A 19,919-nucleotide genomic window follows, 5' to 3' on the forward strand; every position below is an offset into this window, starting at 1 on the left:
AACGCCTCGCTTGTAATGGCCGTGTAGGAACCTTGACAGCTAGTGACGGAGGTTGTCTCGTCTCCGGCCACGACGAGAGAAGAGGGGCAGGAGGAACTCCCCTCTTCCCGAGAATGCCTCTTGTGTGTCGCAGAAGTCGCTATTGTCCCCCTACAAGATTACAGAAGATTAACCCGTCACTCAAAATTCGTACAAAAGCAGCCGCTTCGGTGGCTGGAACGACTAGGCCATCCTCTGGACGTCAGCCTCGCCGCAGCTTTGCTCGTCTTGAGACGACCTACGTCACGATTGCGTTGGATGTCACGTGGTCTCCGCTGGGCCTTCTCCGAGCGCTTGCCAGAGTGGGCCGTTTATAACGAAAAATACAGCAACCAGGCTCAAAATACAAACGCGCGATTGTCATTTACGGATATTGTGGATCGTATTCAACCTATTTTTGAACACGATGGGAATATTTCAAATTTCGTTGAAGTATCCCTTTAAAGGGGCCCCGCAACAATGTTTGCTTGGAATGTTTTTCACTGTACACGAGCTTATTGACACTAGTGGGACCCAGGTATACTCACACGCAAGGCCACTGACCAAGGAACTCCTTTGTTGCGGTATAATTTTAAGGACAAAAGCGACCGTTTTCGTTTAATTTCTTTTTAGCAAAACTTGATGACGTAGCTGGGCGGTCACGATACCGGACAGTGACGATATTGGAATGCGGCTCATAGATTGGACCCGAGCATTGCGTGAGCACTCGTTTCAGGCTCGTGATAATCAATAGCTGGATAAGCATTTGGGTTGTGGCGACAATGACAACAATAGCCGAACCACAACAATGTCTCGAACTCTGCGCGTGTTCTGTGCTTTGCCAACCACAGCGTGTGGCTATGATCAAGATTGGTGGCACATAATCGGCTCCCGATCACGGGGCCTCTCGTTCTGGCTGAGAGTTCAAAAGATAAACGCTACTCGCTTTTTAGGGGCGAAGCTCCTTAGGGTCTAGCCTTGTCCGTCCGGCGTCCGTGCTCACACCGATTGCCATCCCATCTGTCTTAAAAAAAGAAAAACATGTTTGCGCAGTCGACAGGATTCAAACCTGTGCGGGGAGACCCCAAGGGATTTCTAGTCCATCGCCTTAACCACTCGGCCACGACTGCGGGACGAGTAGGGGGCTCTGAGATGTGGTAGTAACTCGAAGAGCTGGGGATGTCATGGATGAAACGTTGCATGTAGCCGCTCAACGTCTATACAGGAGAGGGCGCTGCGGTCAAATGCGTATATAATCGCGTTAAACTTTGCATGCATTGGCTCAACGTTTATAGACGAGAGGGCGCTGCGGTCAAATGCTCAAATGCGTATATAACCACGTTCCATACCACACATTCTCTTTCTGACATGGATCAGATAGTGCCACTTTATCGCGGAACTAAAGAGACCTCCACTTTCTCGCATCATCAGCACCCCCAGAGCTTTGCCCCAATCAACATCCTTCACCACGTGGAGATGCGGTCAATTTTTTTTTTCAAAATTTATTTTCTGCGACTTTTATTGCGTGGTGAAAAACAAATGCATTTCATGGGTCATTAACGTCAGGGATTTGTTCTAAGCGGTATTTGCGCCAAGTACAGGGTGTCACAAAAGAAAATTTACACCATCTTTTTTACCGCAAAAATAAACTAGGCATCGCCGAACGCTCATTCTCCGCCCAAAGGTAGAGCTAGAGGTCACAACCAGATGCCAAAGTTTCAGCCCGATCCGATAACTTATTCAAAAGTTATAAGTGATTTTCTGAAAATTTAAATGGGAAAATGGCGGCCGACGGAGTTTTCAAACACATGGGGCTCTATGGCACCAGAAACCGAAAACGGACAAAAATGGGCTCCATTTTCCCATTGAACTTTTCAGAAAATCACTTAGACTTTTGATTAAGTTATCGGATCGGGCTGAAACTTTGGCATCTGGTTGTGACCTCTAGCTCTACATTTGGGCGGAAAATGAGCGTTCGGCGATGCCTAGTTTATTTTTGCGGTAAAAAAGAACGTGTAAATTTTCTTTTGTGACACCCTGTACACAAATTGTTGCGTCGCCCCTTAGTGTTTTGTCTTTATGCACTGCACATACTATAAACAAATTAAGTTTGTTTAACAGAGCTTGAAGCTCGAAACCCAATAACCTGTCACTGACACACTGCTTCTTTTTACATACAGAAAAGTGGAAGAGGTTGGAGTGACCAGGCCCCAACAAAACCGGCCCAACAGTCCGCAGGGTACGTCCCGGTAGGCTGCCAGTCAGACTCCTGGTGGCCACAATGTGCAAAACTGGGTCGTTCCTGCCACGAAACGATTGGAAAGGAGCACTGTGCAGTGGCTTCAGCAGGGCACTCGGACATTCGAGGTCGTGGACAATGACTACGCTGTACATCCCAATGTCGTGATAATTCTACAACAGTGCTACCGGTCTGTTGAAGCTTCTTCGCACAAAGTCACTGGGGCCTTTAACAACAGGCTGTTTACAAACAAACCCACGTTTGCCCACGCCAGGTGCGGGCCCTGTGCATGCGCAGAAACTAGATTAGTGTGAAGCAAAGTGTTTGCACAGTACCGACAGCAGCGCCACTGCAGTGGCATGACGTCAGAGAGCCGAGTAGATGTACAGTAGAGTGTACTACCACGTGCAATACGGACTGAAACTGCCCTCTATGAATCTTAGACTTATACGTCAGTTTTTGAAAAAGCTTTGGCCCAGACAGGCGTTAGAACTCGAAGCTTAGATCACAGTCTAATAACCTGCGAGAAGTGTAGGCATCAAGCGTTTCAGCCCATATTGTCCGGGGGTGTCAAAATTGAAGTTCTTACATTACTCTTAATTCCGCCAATGAGGAATCCTTTGCTGTCGTCATAGTCAGCATCCGGCCAATCGTGGAAGGCCTACCACAGTGACGCTTTCGATCGCGCATGTCGCCAATAGCACACTGAGACATTGGGGTCGTGGGTAAAAATAAACAGTATTTAATGAAAACAGAAATGACTCAGTCTGTGTGTGTGGGGGGGAGGGGGGGGGAGCTCTCAAAGGGATGAACTAAACAAAATAATGGCTGGCAGAATGACACACAAACGCTAACACTATAATTAATGTAAGATGAGCCCAACACACCAATTTCTGTACATCGCTGCACAAGGCATCACAATCACGCAAGCATAAAACCGCATGAATTATGACAACAGTCGTATAATACTATTTTGTCATGGGCTGACAAAACACAACCAACCTAAGGCATACAATCTCTTGAACCGCATTGGTGCAATTGCTCCAACCACAAATAAGGAACCAGGGTCATCCTGAGTAAATAAGAATCAATGTGCAAGTCACACCAACCATGCTGTGCAGTATGTCAACCACAGCTTACTTCGGTGCATGACTAGATTTTATATGGTTGCAAACAACGCTTCTCTTATAATGCATGCATTGTTAAGACAATGTAAAGGCAGTACCGAAACTTGTGCTTCCAAGCTTTTGTGGATTCGGAAGTAAAAAATACCGCATGCACACTGCACAATAAAAAAAAAAGAAAATAAAAGGAACTCACTGCCCTGTATGCCAAATTAAGCACCAACAAGCTCAACAAAAAACTTGATAGCAGTTATGCAGGAATAAAAAAACGAAAACTACTGGAGATAGAAATGACAAAGGTGGTCAGTGGCCCTCAAAAAGAAACAAAACAATGCCTTGCCAAGCATATTTTCAGTTCCAGCAGCACTGCATTGAAAAGTACAACTATTTAACTACACTGGATAGCTGCAATTTACATCTATTCAATATTGAGAGCATCAATGAAGAATATGCAGCATACATGTTCAATATGAACCACACTTCAAGCATATTCCCCCAGTCCCTGTTGTTTCCTTTCTCCAGGGATAATTATTGTTCCCCTAGTACTCAAACAATAGCTTCAGCAGACCATCTTCGCACACACTAGGATATGCACTCCCACACACCAACACCATAGGCAATACTCTTTTCCCTGGGTCACTTTGCCCTTGGTCCCATATTAATATGCACTCAAAAAATTTGCAGTGTTTGTGAGACTTTTCCAATTACAATAATTTTAAGAGTTCAAGCCTCGACCAAACACCGCAGCTCCGAAGTCCTAGCTGACCGCTGATTGAAATTAAAAGCAGTTTGTGATGCTTTGAACGGTACACTGTCAACTGATCACAATGGAGGGTATAGAAACCATCCTCACAACCAACAATATGTTAAATAACGTTGCATTCATAAAACAAATACAACGTTGCTTGCGTGAAGAAAACACTGAACAAGGAAAACATTATCTGAATTGCCCAATGTAGCAATGCACCATGCAATGCTTGAATATGCATTTTCAAGTGTAACTCGTGATTGTAGCGAGCGGAGTAAAATAACTTTTTCTGCATTCTATGTATCATGAAACATAAAAACCTTGGGAGTTTAAGAAGCAGTTGGAGTTTGAACTCGGCAGCTGAAGCAGCTGCTCCCAATTAAGTCATTCAGTTGAGGAATTCCTCCATGAAGCTGATGTAAAAGACGACGAAATATATGCATTCTACTAATTTTTCATGAGGTAACAAACTTGTCCAACACGTCCTACCAACAAGTATATTAAAAATCGGAGCCTATTCCTTACGCAGGAGTGAAGATATATTGAGCCACAATAATGAGAACCGTCTGTGTGTTGAAAAATTCTAACTAGTAAATTTGTTCCTAATTACACCCAGGTCATTCCTTTCCATGTAGTCTGAAATCAGCCTGAACCCAACGATCCATGAGCCCCGATGGAAGTGCAGCGGAGAATGTTCCCATTTGATTACAGCACCCTTGCCAACTTTTCTGGACAAACTTTCTGAGACTTGGGCAGACCTGTCTGCCTTCCCTGAAGTTGCTTATCAATGTTGTCTACTAGTATCTTCAGACCTGCAGAATCCCAAAACAAGGGGCAAAAACGCATTCAAATCACTTGTCATCTGAAACCCTGACGGTATTGTACTCTATGCAGACCCCAACATAGGACTGTTTCAAAGTACTTAGACCATGTATTTTAACCTTTGAGTACAGCAGTAGTTTGAGCTTGCAGACCAGTTCTTATGCTCTGGGTCCCAAGAGTCGACACTCAAGATACTAGTATCCGTTCCTTTGAGCAAATGGGTTTTAAGGCTAAACGAAGCCCTCGTAGCTGAAATTCACCCAGTTTACAAACCACGGTTGCTACAAAAAAAAAAAGAAAAGGGCAATATAATTTTGTACGCAACCCTGTTGCACGTAAGCCAAGAGAGAACACCTCCACAGAGAGGCACAACGTCGACTGAGCTTTGCGGTTCTCTTTCGAGAAACTAAGTTTTCCGGTCCACAGAAGCTCGAGTAAAAAAAGCCAGACATTGTTTGCAGTGGCAGCCGCCGAGGTGGACAGCCCGTCGATTTGACGTTCGAGAGGATGTAATGCACCTCCCAAAAGTGGTGCAGAGGCTTCGCAAAGAGCGTTCCACTCGCCGTAACGTTCGGGCGGCCTCGCCGCAGTGCCTGGAATGCGTCCCCGACCAGTGCGCTCCGTGTCCCGCTGAAGTGGTCCCTAGAGGGCAGCAAACGACATCAGATGTCGAGATCCCGGCGATTGGACGTAGAAGTTACGAAAAAGAAGTGTAAGAAAACATGTTGCCGTCGTCGCGGAATCCCAACTCCCGGCTGTCGAAGCCTCCGTAAACTGTCCGGCCGGATGCGACCTGCAGCATAATGGGTGTCTGCAACACCGCCAGAGTTGCAGCCGGCAACAGCGTGGCGGGTGGAGATCGGGGGGCTGTAAACACGCCGGTCAAAGAGGCATTGCGGGCGCCGCGGCGTCTCGGCCCGGCGTGCCGCGACTCCTCTCAGGGCAGGTCCAGGAGCCCGTGCTTCTTGTAGATGGCCTCGGCGAAGTGGAAAACCCGGTAGGCGTTGTCCGAGACGGCCTGCATCAGCGTCCGCAGCTGGTCCTTCTCGTCCGTCCGGGCCTTGGCGAATGCCTGCGACGCCGCCACACGTGGGTCAGTCTCGGTGGGTCACCACCACAGTGTAAGATACACTCTTTAGGTGAGGATACGGCGGGGCTAAACGCACGGCGCGAGGAATCAGATAGTGTTCGTTCGACGGGCATCCGAAAGGCTGCATTATTTTGCGGCCACCGTGCCCACTGCTGACAGTGTCGCCCGCGGCCAAACGGCGAAACTGTGTGAGAGCGAAAAAAATTATCTCGTTGTCATGACACCCTGGTACACTGCGGTCTTTCTGCACGAGCGACAACCTCGCTGGAGCTCTGCGCGTGTGGAGCATGAGGCGGCACGAGCCGTCTTTGCCGTGCCCACGGGTCGACGAGTCATCTGCCGGCACCGCTTGAAACCATAGTGACGGAGAAAAGGAGAGAGAGTGAAAAACAAACTTTATCTGCTCTGCGCGACGAGCGCGCTATCCTCACCTGAAGAGTATTATCTTACACCGTGGTCACCAGTGAGAAAAGTGAGCCGTGTGTACGGCATTATGTCTAATTACCACACTCGTAAAATCTATGAAACCATTTAAAAAAGAAAACGTCTACATTTGAGAAGACTTTTTGTAGAGCTTTAGCTGCCAAAGTAGCGCTACGCTTTTCCCTGTGTCGCCTCTCGCCCTGATCGGTCACGTACTGTACCGTAGTGACGGGCCTAACCATAGTTTCCGTAGCTATTGACGGAGTCACACAAGGCCGACGACTGCCGAAGTAGGGTTCGGATATTTGGGAGCGCTGCCCATGTACCTGTCGTCTGCTTCTTGCACTTCCCGAGTAGCACAAAGTTCAACATGTCAGTGCGCTCCTTGCGTGCTTTGAACGCATGGAGAGTGAGGAGCCTACAATTTAAAATATACATACCCATGCCGGTTTCCAACCACGGTTTTATGCAGCTTTTACTCACTTTACCGATTTTAGTGCGTTTGAATGAATGGATGGAGAGACAAAATGAACCATACTAATAAAGAAGCCACCAGGCACCACTAGCAGCTCAATTACCATGGTAACTTCCCGGCCCAAAATGGAAATCCCTACTGGCACTTTTGACTATGTGCATCTAGGTCTCTACGCCTCGTGTCGCTACCCTGGCAGCTAATGCTGCCGGGTACAGTGGCTCTTACCCGCACCTTCCGCCCCAGCGGCACTCGGAGCATGCTGTAGTGTACTGCCATATTCAACTTATGAGTGCAGCCTATATCAAAATACAATTGAAAGTGCATTGCCCTGCGCTTTCTGCATCAGTGCAGGCGGGCGTGGCCAAATCAAACGAGCTCACCGTTAAGAATCTAACGATCGGTATTGGAGAAGGAGCAACGTTGGAGCTTTCTATTTGGATATAGTTGTCGGGATAAGAATATGCTACCGTAATATCCCGAGGTGCCTCACTATCAGAACATAGCCCACCTTGGTTTTGTGCATGCTTCTCCATTCGTGCAGATATAGACTGCAAAGAAACTCACATTCCCATTTTTAGAAGACTCTGCAACCCTGGCTCGACTACAACGTTTTTTAACTCTTTTTGGGTGCATTACAAAAGGTGGCCCACCCCCTATTTTCATCCAATATGTTCCGAGTTTCAACTCTGCTATCTCTCGGAACGTTATGGTAGACGGTCCGCTTCCAGCACGAGCTTTCTGCCTTCGTTAACACTTGGGCGCACACGCAGCCAAACCCCACAAAAGGCAACGAGCATGTGTCAGAGGCACAACTTTTACTGCATTCTTAACCTTTTACTAACTGTAGTAGCTCTTGGACCAATGATCCCAAAGTGCCATAATCTGGGCGTGCAATCAAGTAGATATTGCGAGAGTGTTGTGTTAGTGGTCACTGTGAACCTGGGTCCAAATGACACAAGTGCCGTGTCAGCTTTATGCACTGGAAGCAATGGCCTAAATACAGTACACTCATGATAATTCAAACTCAAGTATTTCATATTTCCGATCAGTTCAAACGAATTAAAAAATTTTGCTTGTCCCACTATGTTTTTAAAGGGGTACGGAAACGAAAATTTAGCGGCGATCTTTCTGCATAATTATGGGCTAGGGACAGGCACCACCTCAGGAATATCAATATCGCGCTGTAAAACACAGGAGAATTAATTTTAAACCTAATTAAACGATTTCAAATTCACTTCTGGTGGATGGTGGGAAAGTTCTCGTGACGTCACTTATGGCATAGGAGCAGCGCCGTTCTGCAGCAATACAGCGTGCCGGCATAATTAGCCTAGGCCTGGACTTGTTTGCAAAGCTTTGGCGGAGAAAGCCAAAGCACAATTGGCCACAGTGAGCTCGTTCTCGTTGCGGCTCTTTGCACGACACGACCCGAGCATGTTTCTGGCACGGTATTAGTTGCTGCGACTCGCGAGCTGCGAGCCGACGTTAAAAAAGATATGTTTGAACTACGAGAGTGTCAGCAAAAGCCACGCAAATACGTGTTCACACTCGGAGCGGACATGCATCTTTGATCAAAGTGCTGGATTCGCTCTGTTAGACCGCGTTTCGGTACGCGCTTCTGGACCGATCTTTTATGATTGCAACTCGATACTGACATGACACTCGGCAAAGAAAGGTTGGACCGACATCGCGTAGCTCCCACGAACTGCTATAGCTCGACAGTGACGTAGCGTCGTGTCAGAATAAAAATGGCATACTAATAACAAAGTGTACATACCGTGTTGCGAAGGTAATCTGTATAGCATTTATTTGAGCTCTATATCACACAAAACAAGGAGATAGAATCAATGAGAGTCCCTTTTCGACGACAGCGTTCATCACCGCTGTCTCGGAAAACAAGGAGATCGAGATGACAAGGGGAAAAGATTGTCCTCTGAAATTTAGTTCAGGGATCAAACCATTCATTCGGAAGGGAAGGGTCCACAAGGGTCACGCGGGCATATTCCATTCAGCAGGCCAGCCAGTCATGGGCAGACGGTCTTGGCCAAGGACCGCCAAAGCAATGGTGCGCTGAGTCGGTGTTGCTGCTAGGCCTACTATATTTTGCCGAGCTCGCTTGGTCGGTAGAATCGTGGCCGTTGTAGCTCTTCTCGGGTGTCTGTGGATCCTGCGTTCTTGATTGTCGTGGTCTGTTTCAAGTACCCCTTCCTTTTTTCTGGCTGGTTGAAGTCGAGGCGCACGAGAAAAGCACGTAGAAAAATTAATGTCCGTTGGTCGTCGCTACCAAGTAACTGAGCGACGCTGTCGGCCATGTTGATTTGATCGTAAGAAGTGCTTAAGACAGCTGCGGAGCTGTCGTATGATTCTGTCGTAACCTGCGCAAAAGTTACGACAATTTCGTTTAGAAAATATGAGTTTTCTATCAAATTTGCCGTACGCATTTTTTTGGTCATATGTTTGCTTTGAGAATACGGCCTCAGAGCTGGTTTTGTCAGTGGTGCCGTGGTTGCCGACTTGCCGTGGTGCAGCGTGCGTGCAGCCCTTGCACATCTCAAACGGCCACGTTGTCACAGGTCGTAAATCGTCGACGCGCCACCAAGTGGCAACGCTCGTAACCACAGCATCCACGCCGTAGCCTTTCCCATCTGGCACAAGTGACGTCACAAATGCGCCCAATATCCCAAGATGCATCGCGCTCTCCGATGGCTGATTTCTGAGCGCACGCCCAATCGGGCCCAAAGTGAAAAATATAGCCATCCGTTCAAAATACGAACGAGCGATTATGATTTACGGATATCATTGATCATATTAAACCTATTTCTGACCATAATAGGTGTATTTCAAGTTTCGCTTCAGTATCCCTTTAATGCATTGATAAGCTGCTTAATTCAAACAGTGTTTTTACTTAATTCATATTATTTCTTCATCACAATGAGTTAGTCCCATTCAGAGTGCTTCTCACTAAGCACCTGAGTACTGCGGGAAAGCAATGCCCTTGAAGCTTGCAGTCATTGCTTTTCCGCACTACGCGGGGGCTTAGTGAGAAGAGCACTCGATGGGACTAACCCACCGCGTTTATGCGAGCAGAACTGTCTTGACAATCTGCTTTCATTATGCGTGCTTGTTTTTCTGTTCGTCTGTTTTTTTATCGTTCCCCATCTCAGGGTTTACAAGATGTCGATACTATTCTCCCATACTTTCGTGTGCGACGGAGAGTTCACCCATGTCAAACTGGCCTCCGAGAAGGGGGGAGGGGTCGACTTTGTTTGGGGGGGGGGGTGGCCACCCCCGTTGCCCCCCCCCCCCCCCCCCCCTTGGATTTTCCCCCGTCTACATCCCACCCCAATGTAGGCATTGGACTTTTTGAGGCCACGGTTCATAGATATACTAGTTATATTAAAACTAACTGAGCTTAGAAATGGACAAGTAGAAGGTTGGGAACAACCTTCAAGAGCTCAGAATTTTTGTGCATGGTACGACGGTAGTAAAAGGCTCGGAGGAAGTATTCTATTTTCGATTACAAAATATTCGGCCAAAACCACTATTTGTTTGAACTTCACCAATGTCTTATATGTGTGTCTGCTTACAAATACGCCTGTGCAAAAAAAAAAGTTTAAAAAATAGGCTTGACATGTGTAGCTATTCCTATAAAGATTTGCTACTTTGCCTCACATCATATTTACATAAATTTCGGATAATTCAAGCTTCTGATATTTCGAACTAAAGTTCGGGGCTTCCTCGAGTTGGAATTAATGAGTCAACTGTATGGGGATCACCAATGTTCTTGACAGGATTTTGTAGAGGGCCAACACGCCAAGAGTTTGTCTGCTCCATGCGCATTTTTGTACAGTGGCATAACAGTGCTAAGCTTGTGGGAGACGAGCGAGGAAGACGACGGGGCGGGGGGGCACGTGACAGGCGGTCGGGCAAAGAGACACGAGCTGGCACTGCACAGCGTGCAGTGCGAGGCTGGGGCCTGGCAAGAACGATAGAGCCGTTCTGGCTGGTGTGGTCCATGGCGATCCCTGGAGCAGTCCACCAGCGGGTTTGGAACAAGACCAGTAAGCCCTGGCCATTCCGGCCTGGGCTATGACGATCCTGGGATGGTTTTGCAGCAATACTCGGGCTATGATAGCCCGGGGAAACTAGCTTACGCAGCGCTGGCTTGGGAAGGACGATCCGCAGGCCTGGACATGGACTTTGACTGCGAGCTCTGAACGACGGGCGACAACTGGGCACACGCTAGTCCGGACTGCCGGCATTCGAGGACGGGCAATCGGAAAGTGCAGTAAACCTATTTGCTGTCCTCTCAGTGTGTTGTATCACTCCTTGGGAGATGAGCTAAGCGCAGACTGATCGGGCAGCGATTATTATATAGCGGACACGCCACAAAAATGGCGCCCGCCGTGGGGCCCAGTCAATATGCCTATGCTTCTGTTGATCCCCGGGGGTCCCACGGATTCATTGAGTGGGCTGTTCGCTAACGCTAACAATGCCCGTTGAGACAATCTGTTGGAATTTTGGCGGCTTATCTCACAACAGAGCCCAGCAGGTGTTTCCTCGAGTCGAGTATCAAAAGAACTCAAAAGACAAGGTTGCGGACACGCTCTCTCGAGCACCCCACAATAACGGTTCAGAGGAGGCGATGTCAACGGGGGGTTACGACGAGCGCGGGTAAGGTGTGAGTAGGTCGTCTTCGGAGGCCGAGGAGAGCCGTCGGATGTTCGTTAAAAGGCGGGATAACGGCTGGCAGAAGGCGAAACAGCCAGGACATGTTGCAGATTTAGGACACTGGACGAGTAGACCAAAGATCGTGACTTGGGGTGATGCGGTGAGCAAGTAAGTGCTGGTCGAGGCCCAGGGAGCAGAAGGGTTTTTGACAGCAAGTGTCAGAAATATTGCGGGGATAGCAGTTGACACCGGGAATGCTGGCAGGCAAGATAATGAGCACTACGATTCGTATCTGCTGAGCCAAGGCAGCTTGTTGCTTCGCGTCATCCCAACAATCAACAAAGGGCCAGAGGAAGGACTCTCCCTTCAGGGGGGTGGATGCTAGAAAACTACGGAGGCGATTTATAGGATGCCTTTTCGACTTCATTCTGGCCAGTCGTGGAAGTGACAGCAAGACTTTTCACAGGTTACGTCGCGTCACGACCTGACTGGGGATGAGGCAGGAGACATTTAGGTGGGCCTGCCTTGATGCGCAAACGGTCCAAGCAGGCTTGCTCGCTGAGCTGCTGCCCCTTCCGAGGGCAGATGTGCCCCCAGAGCTCGTACGTATGTGAACTTTCGGATGCTTAAGGCTTAAGGCTTGGATTGGGGTCTGCGGCCTTTCCCATTTGCATACCTGCCAACCTGTCGACTTTCAAATTCGTAAAACTCCCGCAACTGCAGGGGGGGGGTTACGCGAACTGATGTGCTGCTTAATGTCAGCCTTGCCACCGTGCGAAACGCTTACATCACACGTGCACCTGGTACAGAATCCAAACTTCTCTCCCTTTTTGGACGGCACAAGGCACGGGAATTCCGACGTGTAGGACTTAAAGAATACCTGAAAGTACCTCTTTTGGGGTTTGGAGTTTGCCATTGCGCCGCAAAGCCACCGCGACCAGGGGACTGCTACGATTACACGTGTAACAAACACAGACGCTATACTTCTCGCCTCGAAAAATTTGTTTAGGTTTCATGCCTAAATGAATTCCCCCCAACAAACCCCCCTCACTTTTTTTTTTTTTTAAATATGAACCACCCTCTTCTACTCTCCTTCCCTTCTCCACCCACCCCCTCCGCATTTTTCAGGGGCTTCTCTGAATGGGCCCCTGCGTATCACACAGTAAGAGCGGCCACGAAGGCTCTTGATACGTTGAGAAATTTTGCTACGACACCCCCAACAATTCGCACATGGTGCAGCACTTGCATGGGCTTGAAAAACTTGATGCCATCCCACAGATTTCAGTTAAAAAGCAGACGACCATAACGCAGCTCCTTACAAAGAGAAAGTAGGCAACAAAGGGCAAACTTTTGCATTGTTTTCCTCGTCCACTTACTACGACACACTGGAGGTCTAGGACGCTAAACACAACAGTTGGAGGCGCACTCCAAGGGTCCACTTTCGGTCAAAGTGACGGCGAGAATGTTCGCGGCTGCGGATCGGACATGGCGCCACAACTGGAGCGTAATAAACCAATGAGACATTTTTGACCCGTCTGCCAGTTCGCAGTCGGGCAATATGTTGGTGAAAACATCTCACCAATAAAGAAGTCTCGCAGACTCTGGTGCGCTTGTCCATAGTCCTTCATCCAGCTGGTCAATGTCGGCTTGTGTACGGCAGCAGTACAACTTGAGATTTATAAACAAAGTGCAGGTTGTCAATGGCTTCCAACTTGAAATAGCAGATGATCACAATTTCAGCCAGCGCCCAATCTCACTGTGCTGTGGCGCTCAATTCGCAGCGACTATTGATATATTTTTTTTTCTTTTTTTTTCGGACTGTTAGCAGACAACGTAGGGTGTTTGCTTGTTTTGCTTCCGTCTGCGAACGATGCTTCGTAGTGGACGAACCACATTTTTCGACCGCATTAGCAGACGGACTGTCTACAATTCCTATCTTCGCTCGCTTCACGAGAAAAAAGTTTGATTTCGCAGAGACCGAAATGGAACCCCAGGCACTGTGCCCGTGCTCAGAGCCCCAAAAAAGCCCCAGTTCTAGAGCCTCACCTTCCCGAGGGTGGGCAGAGCCAGCAGGGCCCAGGTGGCCCCCTTGCGGATGAGCCACGGGTGGTGCCTCGCCAGGGTCTCCTCGTAGCTCTCCTGGGCCAGGCCGCCCATGCCCGTGTCGTCGTTAGCCGTGCTCAGACGCCTGGCGAGGAAGTGCCACGTCCATAGTCACACCTCCGCCCAAAACCCGCCAAGGTCGCTTTCATACTGGCACTGCTTTTCAACGTCACCTATACACCACTACAACCCACAATCTCCACAGCCGAGCACGCACATTTGTTAGTTCCAAAAGTTTAGCGAAGTTTGCACCTTGCATAAAAAACGAGCAGTCCTGTGTCGATTCACAATTCAGTAACAGCGATAGATGCAACACGTCACGGCGGAGTTGCTGGGCCTCTGCGTCACATTTGTGCACGGTGGGGTGTGTGAAAAAAAGTATTTGAAACAAAATTAGCATATGACCATTTTGTTTCAAACGTTTTTGCTTCTCTTTTGTTCCAAAGCGCACGAAAATGTGTCTCCCTGCACGAGCGCTTGGCACTGACAGTGCTACGGTGACATTTTATTATTGGCTATTTCTTTGTTTTTTCCAGAGAGCGCGTTGAGTGGGCATCGGGTATTACAAAATTCCTAGATATAAAACGGGTTCTTAACGCTGTGGCGCAGCTCAGCGGTAACACCTCCGCTTCATACGCAGCGGACCCAAGTTCCAATCCCGCGGGTAATCTTTTTCGAGGATTTGGGAACATTGACGGTGGACACGCTGTGCCCCACTACAACTACGTCGACAACATCGACATCACAAAGCCATCAATGTGTGATGTGATATCATAAAGTCACGCGACGTCACAGTAGCATGTGAAGTCACAATGTCACGCGACACCATGACATCATCGAGGCTACACGCCACAGACACTAAGCTTCCGAGGCTAGCCCTATAAATACTACGCAAATAAAACTCTTGAGGTGGCACCCACTACAGTTTGTCTCGCTTTATGCAAGAGTGAAGTTAAAGCTACAAGCGTGCGCACGTTGCCCCGATTGATGCTCGCAATGCACGAGCCTGCGTGCTTGGCAGGTACACTAATGGCTCGGAGCTTGCTCTTGCAGCCTCAACTATGCTTGCAAGTAAAACAGAGCACAAGTGCTCTTTGCAGGAACAATCTACGAGTACAGTGCAGATTTTTCTTACAAAACTTTACCGAGTTTACATTTTTGTCAACGATAAAAAATGCCCGTAAGAAATTTAGTTCAGTATTTAGAGACAGATTGTGTTGCACCAGATTTAGTTTCGGTTTGGCTTCAACTGGGATCGAAATAGCAGGGTAGCAGCACCATCTTAGTTCAGTTACCCAAATCGCAGTTAGGGCCGCCAAATCCCTTTCGCCCAAGGACGGACGAAATGGTCGTGTAACAAGATTCTAAAAGCCCGTTCACATGCTCGCATAGGGTGACCACCTTTTTGCCGTCGAAATGCAGGACACCTTGACCGGGGGAGGGGGGGGGGGGGGTAAGATGAAGAGGACTTCACTTTCACGACTGAAGAAAAAAGTATTAAAGAAAACTCATCAACACGCCCATCCCGAAATCCTGTGCTGTCGGAAAGCATATTATACAACTGAAAACTATGTTGCGGCAATTGTAATGGTAAATATCTTATTCAAGGTGTCTAAGTTAAAAACATAAAAATCGACTGCAGCAGACCCCAATGGATCAAAAGGAACTAAGAAACAGTAAATCTTTTTCGGCTTATTGTTTCCTGTCGATACTTACTCCTATACTAACATGCTCCCACACAAAATTAGAACCTGGGTTTTTTTTTGGTTTTTTTTCGACCGTTGGGTTTTGCAGACATTTTGCCTTGTGTAACTGTCTTCACAAAAAAAAAATCTTATTACAACAATTTTTTTTGCATGACACAGTATGATTTGCAAATAATTCCAATAGTTTACCTTTCAACTTTTTGCGAGCAATTTTCGCTTGCTATATTTTGCCATTAAGGGGAGAGGCACAATGGCTCATGCGCGTCGGTCCCCTGCAAGAACGGTGGTCGCTTCCCGTAGTGCTTGGATAGAAAATATCATACCATTGAGATTCACACGCTTACCAGCGACCTCCGCGCTTCACCGTACCCCGTTGTTCGGAAGTGCCATAATTTGTGTAGTGAATGTTACGACAACGTGAAATGCGGGACATTTTGAAGATTTGGGAATTTTTTGCGGGACGCGGTACACAAGCCCTCAATGCGGGACAGTCCCGCGAGTCGCGGGACGGGTGGTCACCCTATGCTCGCATTTGCTTACGACCGAGTTGTTGCAATGTCTTACAACACTGGCACACTGGCACCATCCGTGAGGTGACCCCGGAACTGCATTTCGCTAGGGTGAAGGTATTGCAGTATTTGCGAGATAAAGTGACCACACTACCAACGAGGAATGGTTGTTTATAGCATTGTAAAAAGATTTTCCGAGCCAGCAAAGAAAGAATGATGAGTGCAAAAAATACGAAACATACGAAAATGCCAAATGCTCTTTAGCTACCCGGTACTAGATGGCAGCAGCGTGTTCCCTCGTCACAAAAGATCTTAAGAGGTTTCGAGGCACTCTGTCCTAAGCAGCCGCGAGTGTGCGAACCAGCCTATAGACCTCTGCAAAAAGAGCTCTCTGGCCGCCGCCATTTTGCGACTCGAACGACTCCCATCGGCCAGAAAATTCTGCCGCCCACCTGAGCTGTGGAAAACCGGTCAGCGCGTCTCCCCACCTGCATTCTGCATTCGAAGTCTGCCGGCTTTTCTCAAAAGCTTTTACTTTATTTGCCTGTTCAGGATGCGTACCCTTTATTTGTTATCTTCCACCGTGAGAACCAGCGAATACCAAAGCTCATAGCCTGCTTGGCCTTTGCAGGAAACGAACAAAGATGGCAACGTCAAGCAGCCCGCACAACGTGGGCGGTTCGATGTTCATCAGGGACTATTTTCGTTGAGATAACCTCCGAAAAGCCTTCCCAGCTATGTTCCCGGTTTTAGCGAAAAATTGCTGATAGGATCGGGTCCAGGGTATGGGGACGGAATAAACAAGTTCGTTCGTTTGCTTTGGTGCTATGCAAAAAAAGCAGCTCTCTTCAAAACGCGCCCCAAAACAAGCCTCACACTGTCAGATCGTCATGAAGTGACTGTCGTCGACACTGTATATTGGATATGCTGCATTATTTGAGACCTCTCTCAAATCCCGCTCGGATAGCGCGGCACTGTGGGTCACGTAAAGATAAGACTCGTTGAATTTCACGTTGTGAGCGAGGAATACCCACGCATCTCGACTATCCTTTCTGGTGAAAAATTTTCGACAGTTGAGACCTTTGTAGATTGACACGGGTGAGTGTATGGTGTCGTAAAGAAATCAAAATAAAACAAACATAAAAGTTGCATTCGTTCTGTCGCGCACGGACTCACCAGAAATAGCTTTCATTTGCTTGTTTTTGTTCCCAAAAATAGTACAACGCTTTCATAAAAACCTAGAGTAATTCTATTTGCCATTGAACACAAAAGAAACCATAAAGCACAACAATTTAGCCGCCACCAGCATCCAGATTAGCGCCTACGCAGGCTGCCACAGCCCACCGACGAGAAAACCCACAGCCTAGCGCATTCGGCCAACACTGACGCACACCCTCAGAACGCACGCTGTAAACCGCTTCATTCGAGACTGCCGCTGGAAAGGTCTATACACCAACTCAACTCTTCAACATGACTCCCCTGCAGTGGCGCTCCTGTCGGCACTGCGCACACACGGATGTTTCATCTCGCGCTAATCTGGTTTCTGCGCGCGTGCAGAGCCAACACCTGCATGGACATACACAGGTTTGTTCGTAAACAATGCATTGGAGTATACGGCAGCCCCTAGCATGGGATGCTCCACGTGGAACCAGGGCTGCCCACCTGGGGGAAATTTCCCAGATTAAGGAAATACTCAGGTCTGTGTGGGAATAAGGGAAATCTTGCTAGTTTGAGGAAAATTTTGGGCATTGTATATATTTGGAATTTTATAGGTCAATTATGATTCTTTTCTAGGATACATCAACTTTCAGCGGCTTTGGCTACATTTGGATTATTGCCTCCAGCCGTTTGGCAGTTTGTTCAACAAGGTAGGGTTTGTTGTCTGACCATCTGGCAACACTGACTGGAGCGCCTAACAACTTTTTTCGGCAAAATCAGTTTGCAACTTTTCTTCGCCCTCGTGAAAACTATGAAGGAAGGGACCAGCCAAGTCAAAGCTTCTGAGAGTGCTGCCGTACCTTCTCGAAAAAGAATGCGTGAGTGCAAGAAGAAATACTGCGATGTCTGAAGATAGACTTACCATGACTAATAGTATTTTGTGAAGTGCCGTGCACAAAATGCTACTTACTGTCTGTCGTGTTCCGTGTGTTCGAGAACTCTGGCTTGTGTTACACCTTTTGCTTTAGACTGACTATTATAAAAAGTGGTAATGAAGTTATTAAAGCAGTACCATGTCACGATGGTTTCATTCGTCAGTTTGAATCTCCCGGTAACACTTTCCCTCGCCGAATTTGCTTGGCTACGGTTTTGGCCTGATAAAGTCATTTTTGCGAAGCGTGTGCGCACAAGTAAAGGCCATATAGTATATATCTCATCGTAAAAATGGAAGTGATGCAGAAAACAACAGATATTTAGTATTACATAATTATTTAAGAAAGCGAAGGACATTTCAGGCGTCTGCTAGGGACATTACGACTTTTCGTGTTGAGCCCTGCGTGGAACCCTCCTCGTGCAGAAAGGAAGAAAACAGAGTGCTATCCGAGGGACTCACTGGAAGAGTCGGGCGACAAACTCGAGGGCCCTGTGTAGCCGCAGCAGCGTGCGGGACCCGGACGGCTTGCTTTGGTCCTCAATGGCCTTGGAGCTCTTCTCAAAGGCAATCATAGAGCAGAGCCCTTCGTAGTGCTTGGCCACCTTGGGGTTGGCCCGGTACTCCTCCATGATGACAATCTTGCTGTCCAGGTCAGAGTTGATGAAGCCAAACACAGTGCCCAGGTCGTGGAAGAACCTGCAGCATCGAGGTTTCATTAAGTTACTACGTTCAGTGCGCTCAGGTTAGGTGCAGATTAAAAAAAAATGTAAAAAAGTCCTTGCAGGGCCCCTTTAAGGAAATTGATGGTATAGTGGTATACATTGCATGACATACAACACACAGAGAGCCCTACTTGTAAGCTCTAGCAGAGCCAGAGAAATGGCAACAGCTGTACGCAGATGCCCCAGATGCTTGCCAACCTTTCTGTGAGATTACCATCCATCGATAGCTGGCACTGATGTTGCTTCGTTCACTACTTCAAAAGCTTCTTCTGCTATGTTCTCTACTGCGCATTATATACCAACGTCGAGCAAACAGGGACAATCGCCAGCACTATAATGATATGCAAGTCATGCATTGGAGCCACTATGAAACATTCCGACGATGAACAGCTCAAAACCAACTGGCCCAATTTGCTACATAATCTGAGCGCTATTCCCCGAAGGATGAGGTGCCACAGTGCGCACTGGCAATTAAGCAACACTGCTATGCATTCGAGGACAAAGCCGATCTTCACACGTTGTTTTGTGATATAACCTAGCTCTCTTATTTCCGTGTTCGACGACGTGAAACGTTCCGTTGCCTCGACAAGCAGATATTAGTTTCAAAAAGCACGATCGCAGTCTTCACGCCGATCGCGTGTCGATGGCGGTTACAGCACGAAGAAAATAACGCAAGAAGAAACTACAAAAGATTTATCCGCTTGAAAGTGTACCAGTTGCCACTATCGAAACACTGGACTTCATTCTATCAGCTGCGATAACATCTGTGACCGGGATCAAGGTGATCGTGTATTGTTACTCGGGTAGTTTCCATAGAATAGAGCCCCCCTTTACGTCTGCGTTTAGAAACGGAATATGAAACATCCCGGGTTAAATTGATTGCATTACGTAATTTTCATCTGACACAAACACGATCGGGCGTAGGAAGCGGGTTAACGAGCAATCCGGGCTTCGCTTACTTCTGAAGCTCCTTGAAAGCCGCCAAGTACGGGTCTATCTTCATCTCCTGAGGCGTGGCGAGGCATTCGTTCAAGCTCCTCGCGACCACGTTTAAACTAAATCCGCTCATTGAAACAGCCGTGGGTCAATGACTCCGACCGCCTGATCTGGGATGGAGAAACCGAAATTTTGCTATTCCCTACGTTCCAACCAAATTAAAAAAAAAAAAAAAAAAATGAGC

At 47.7% G+C, this 19,919-nt stretch overlaps 1 protein-coding gene across 1 annotated transcript; it reads right to left on the reverse strand.

The window, feature by feature from the left end:
• Window positions 1-2,978: 2,978 nt before the first annotated feature.
• On the reverse strand, window positions 2,979-19,919 carry LOC8052730 (ceramide-1-phosphate transfer protein). The gene is made up of 4 exons (XM_029977688.3): window positions 19,699-19,919; window positions 18,477-18,713; window positions 13,654-13,795; window positions 2,979-6,023 (listed from the first exon to the last, which is right to left on the reverse strand). The coding sequence occupies exons 1-4, from the start codon at window positions 19,806-19,808 to the stop codon at window positions 5,889-5,891; spliced, it is 624 nt and encodes a 207-aa protein (XP_029833548.2). The 5' UTR covers window positions 19,809-19,919; the 3' UTR covers window positions 2,979-5,888.

The sequence above is a fragment of the Ixodes scapularis genome, unplaced genomic scaffold, assembly GCF_016920785.2.
Source record: "Ixodes scapularis isolate PalLabHiFi unplaced genomic scaffold, ASM1692078v2 PGA_scaffold1__304_contigs__length_218370807, whole genome shotgun sequence".
In the NCBI taxonomy this organism is placed as follows: Eukaryota; Metazoa; Arthropoda; class Arachnida; order Ixodida; family Ixodidae; genus Ixodes; species Ixodes scapularis.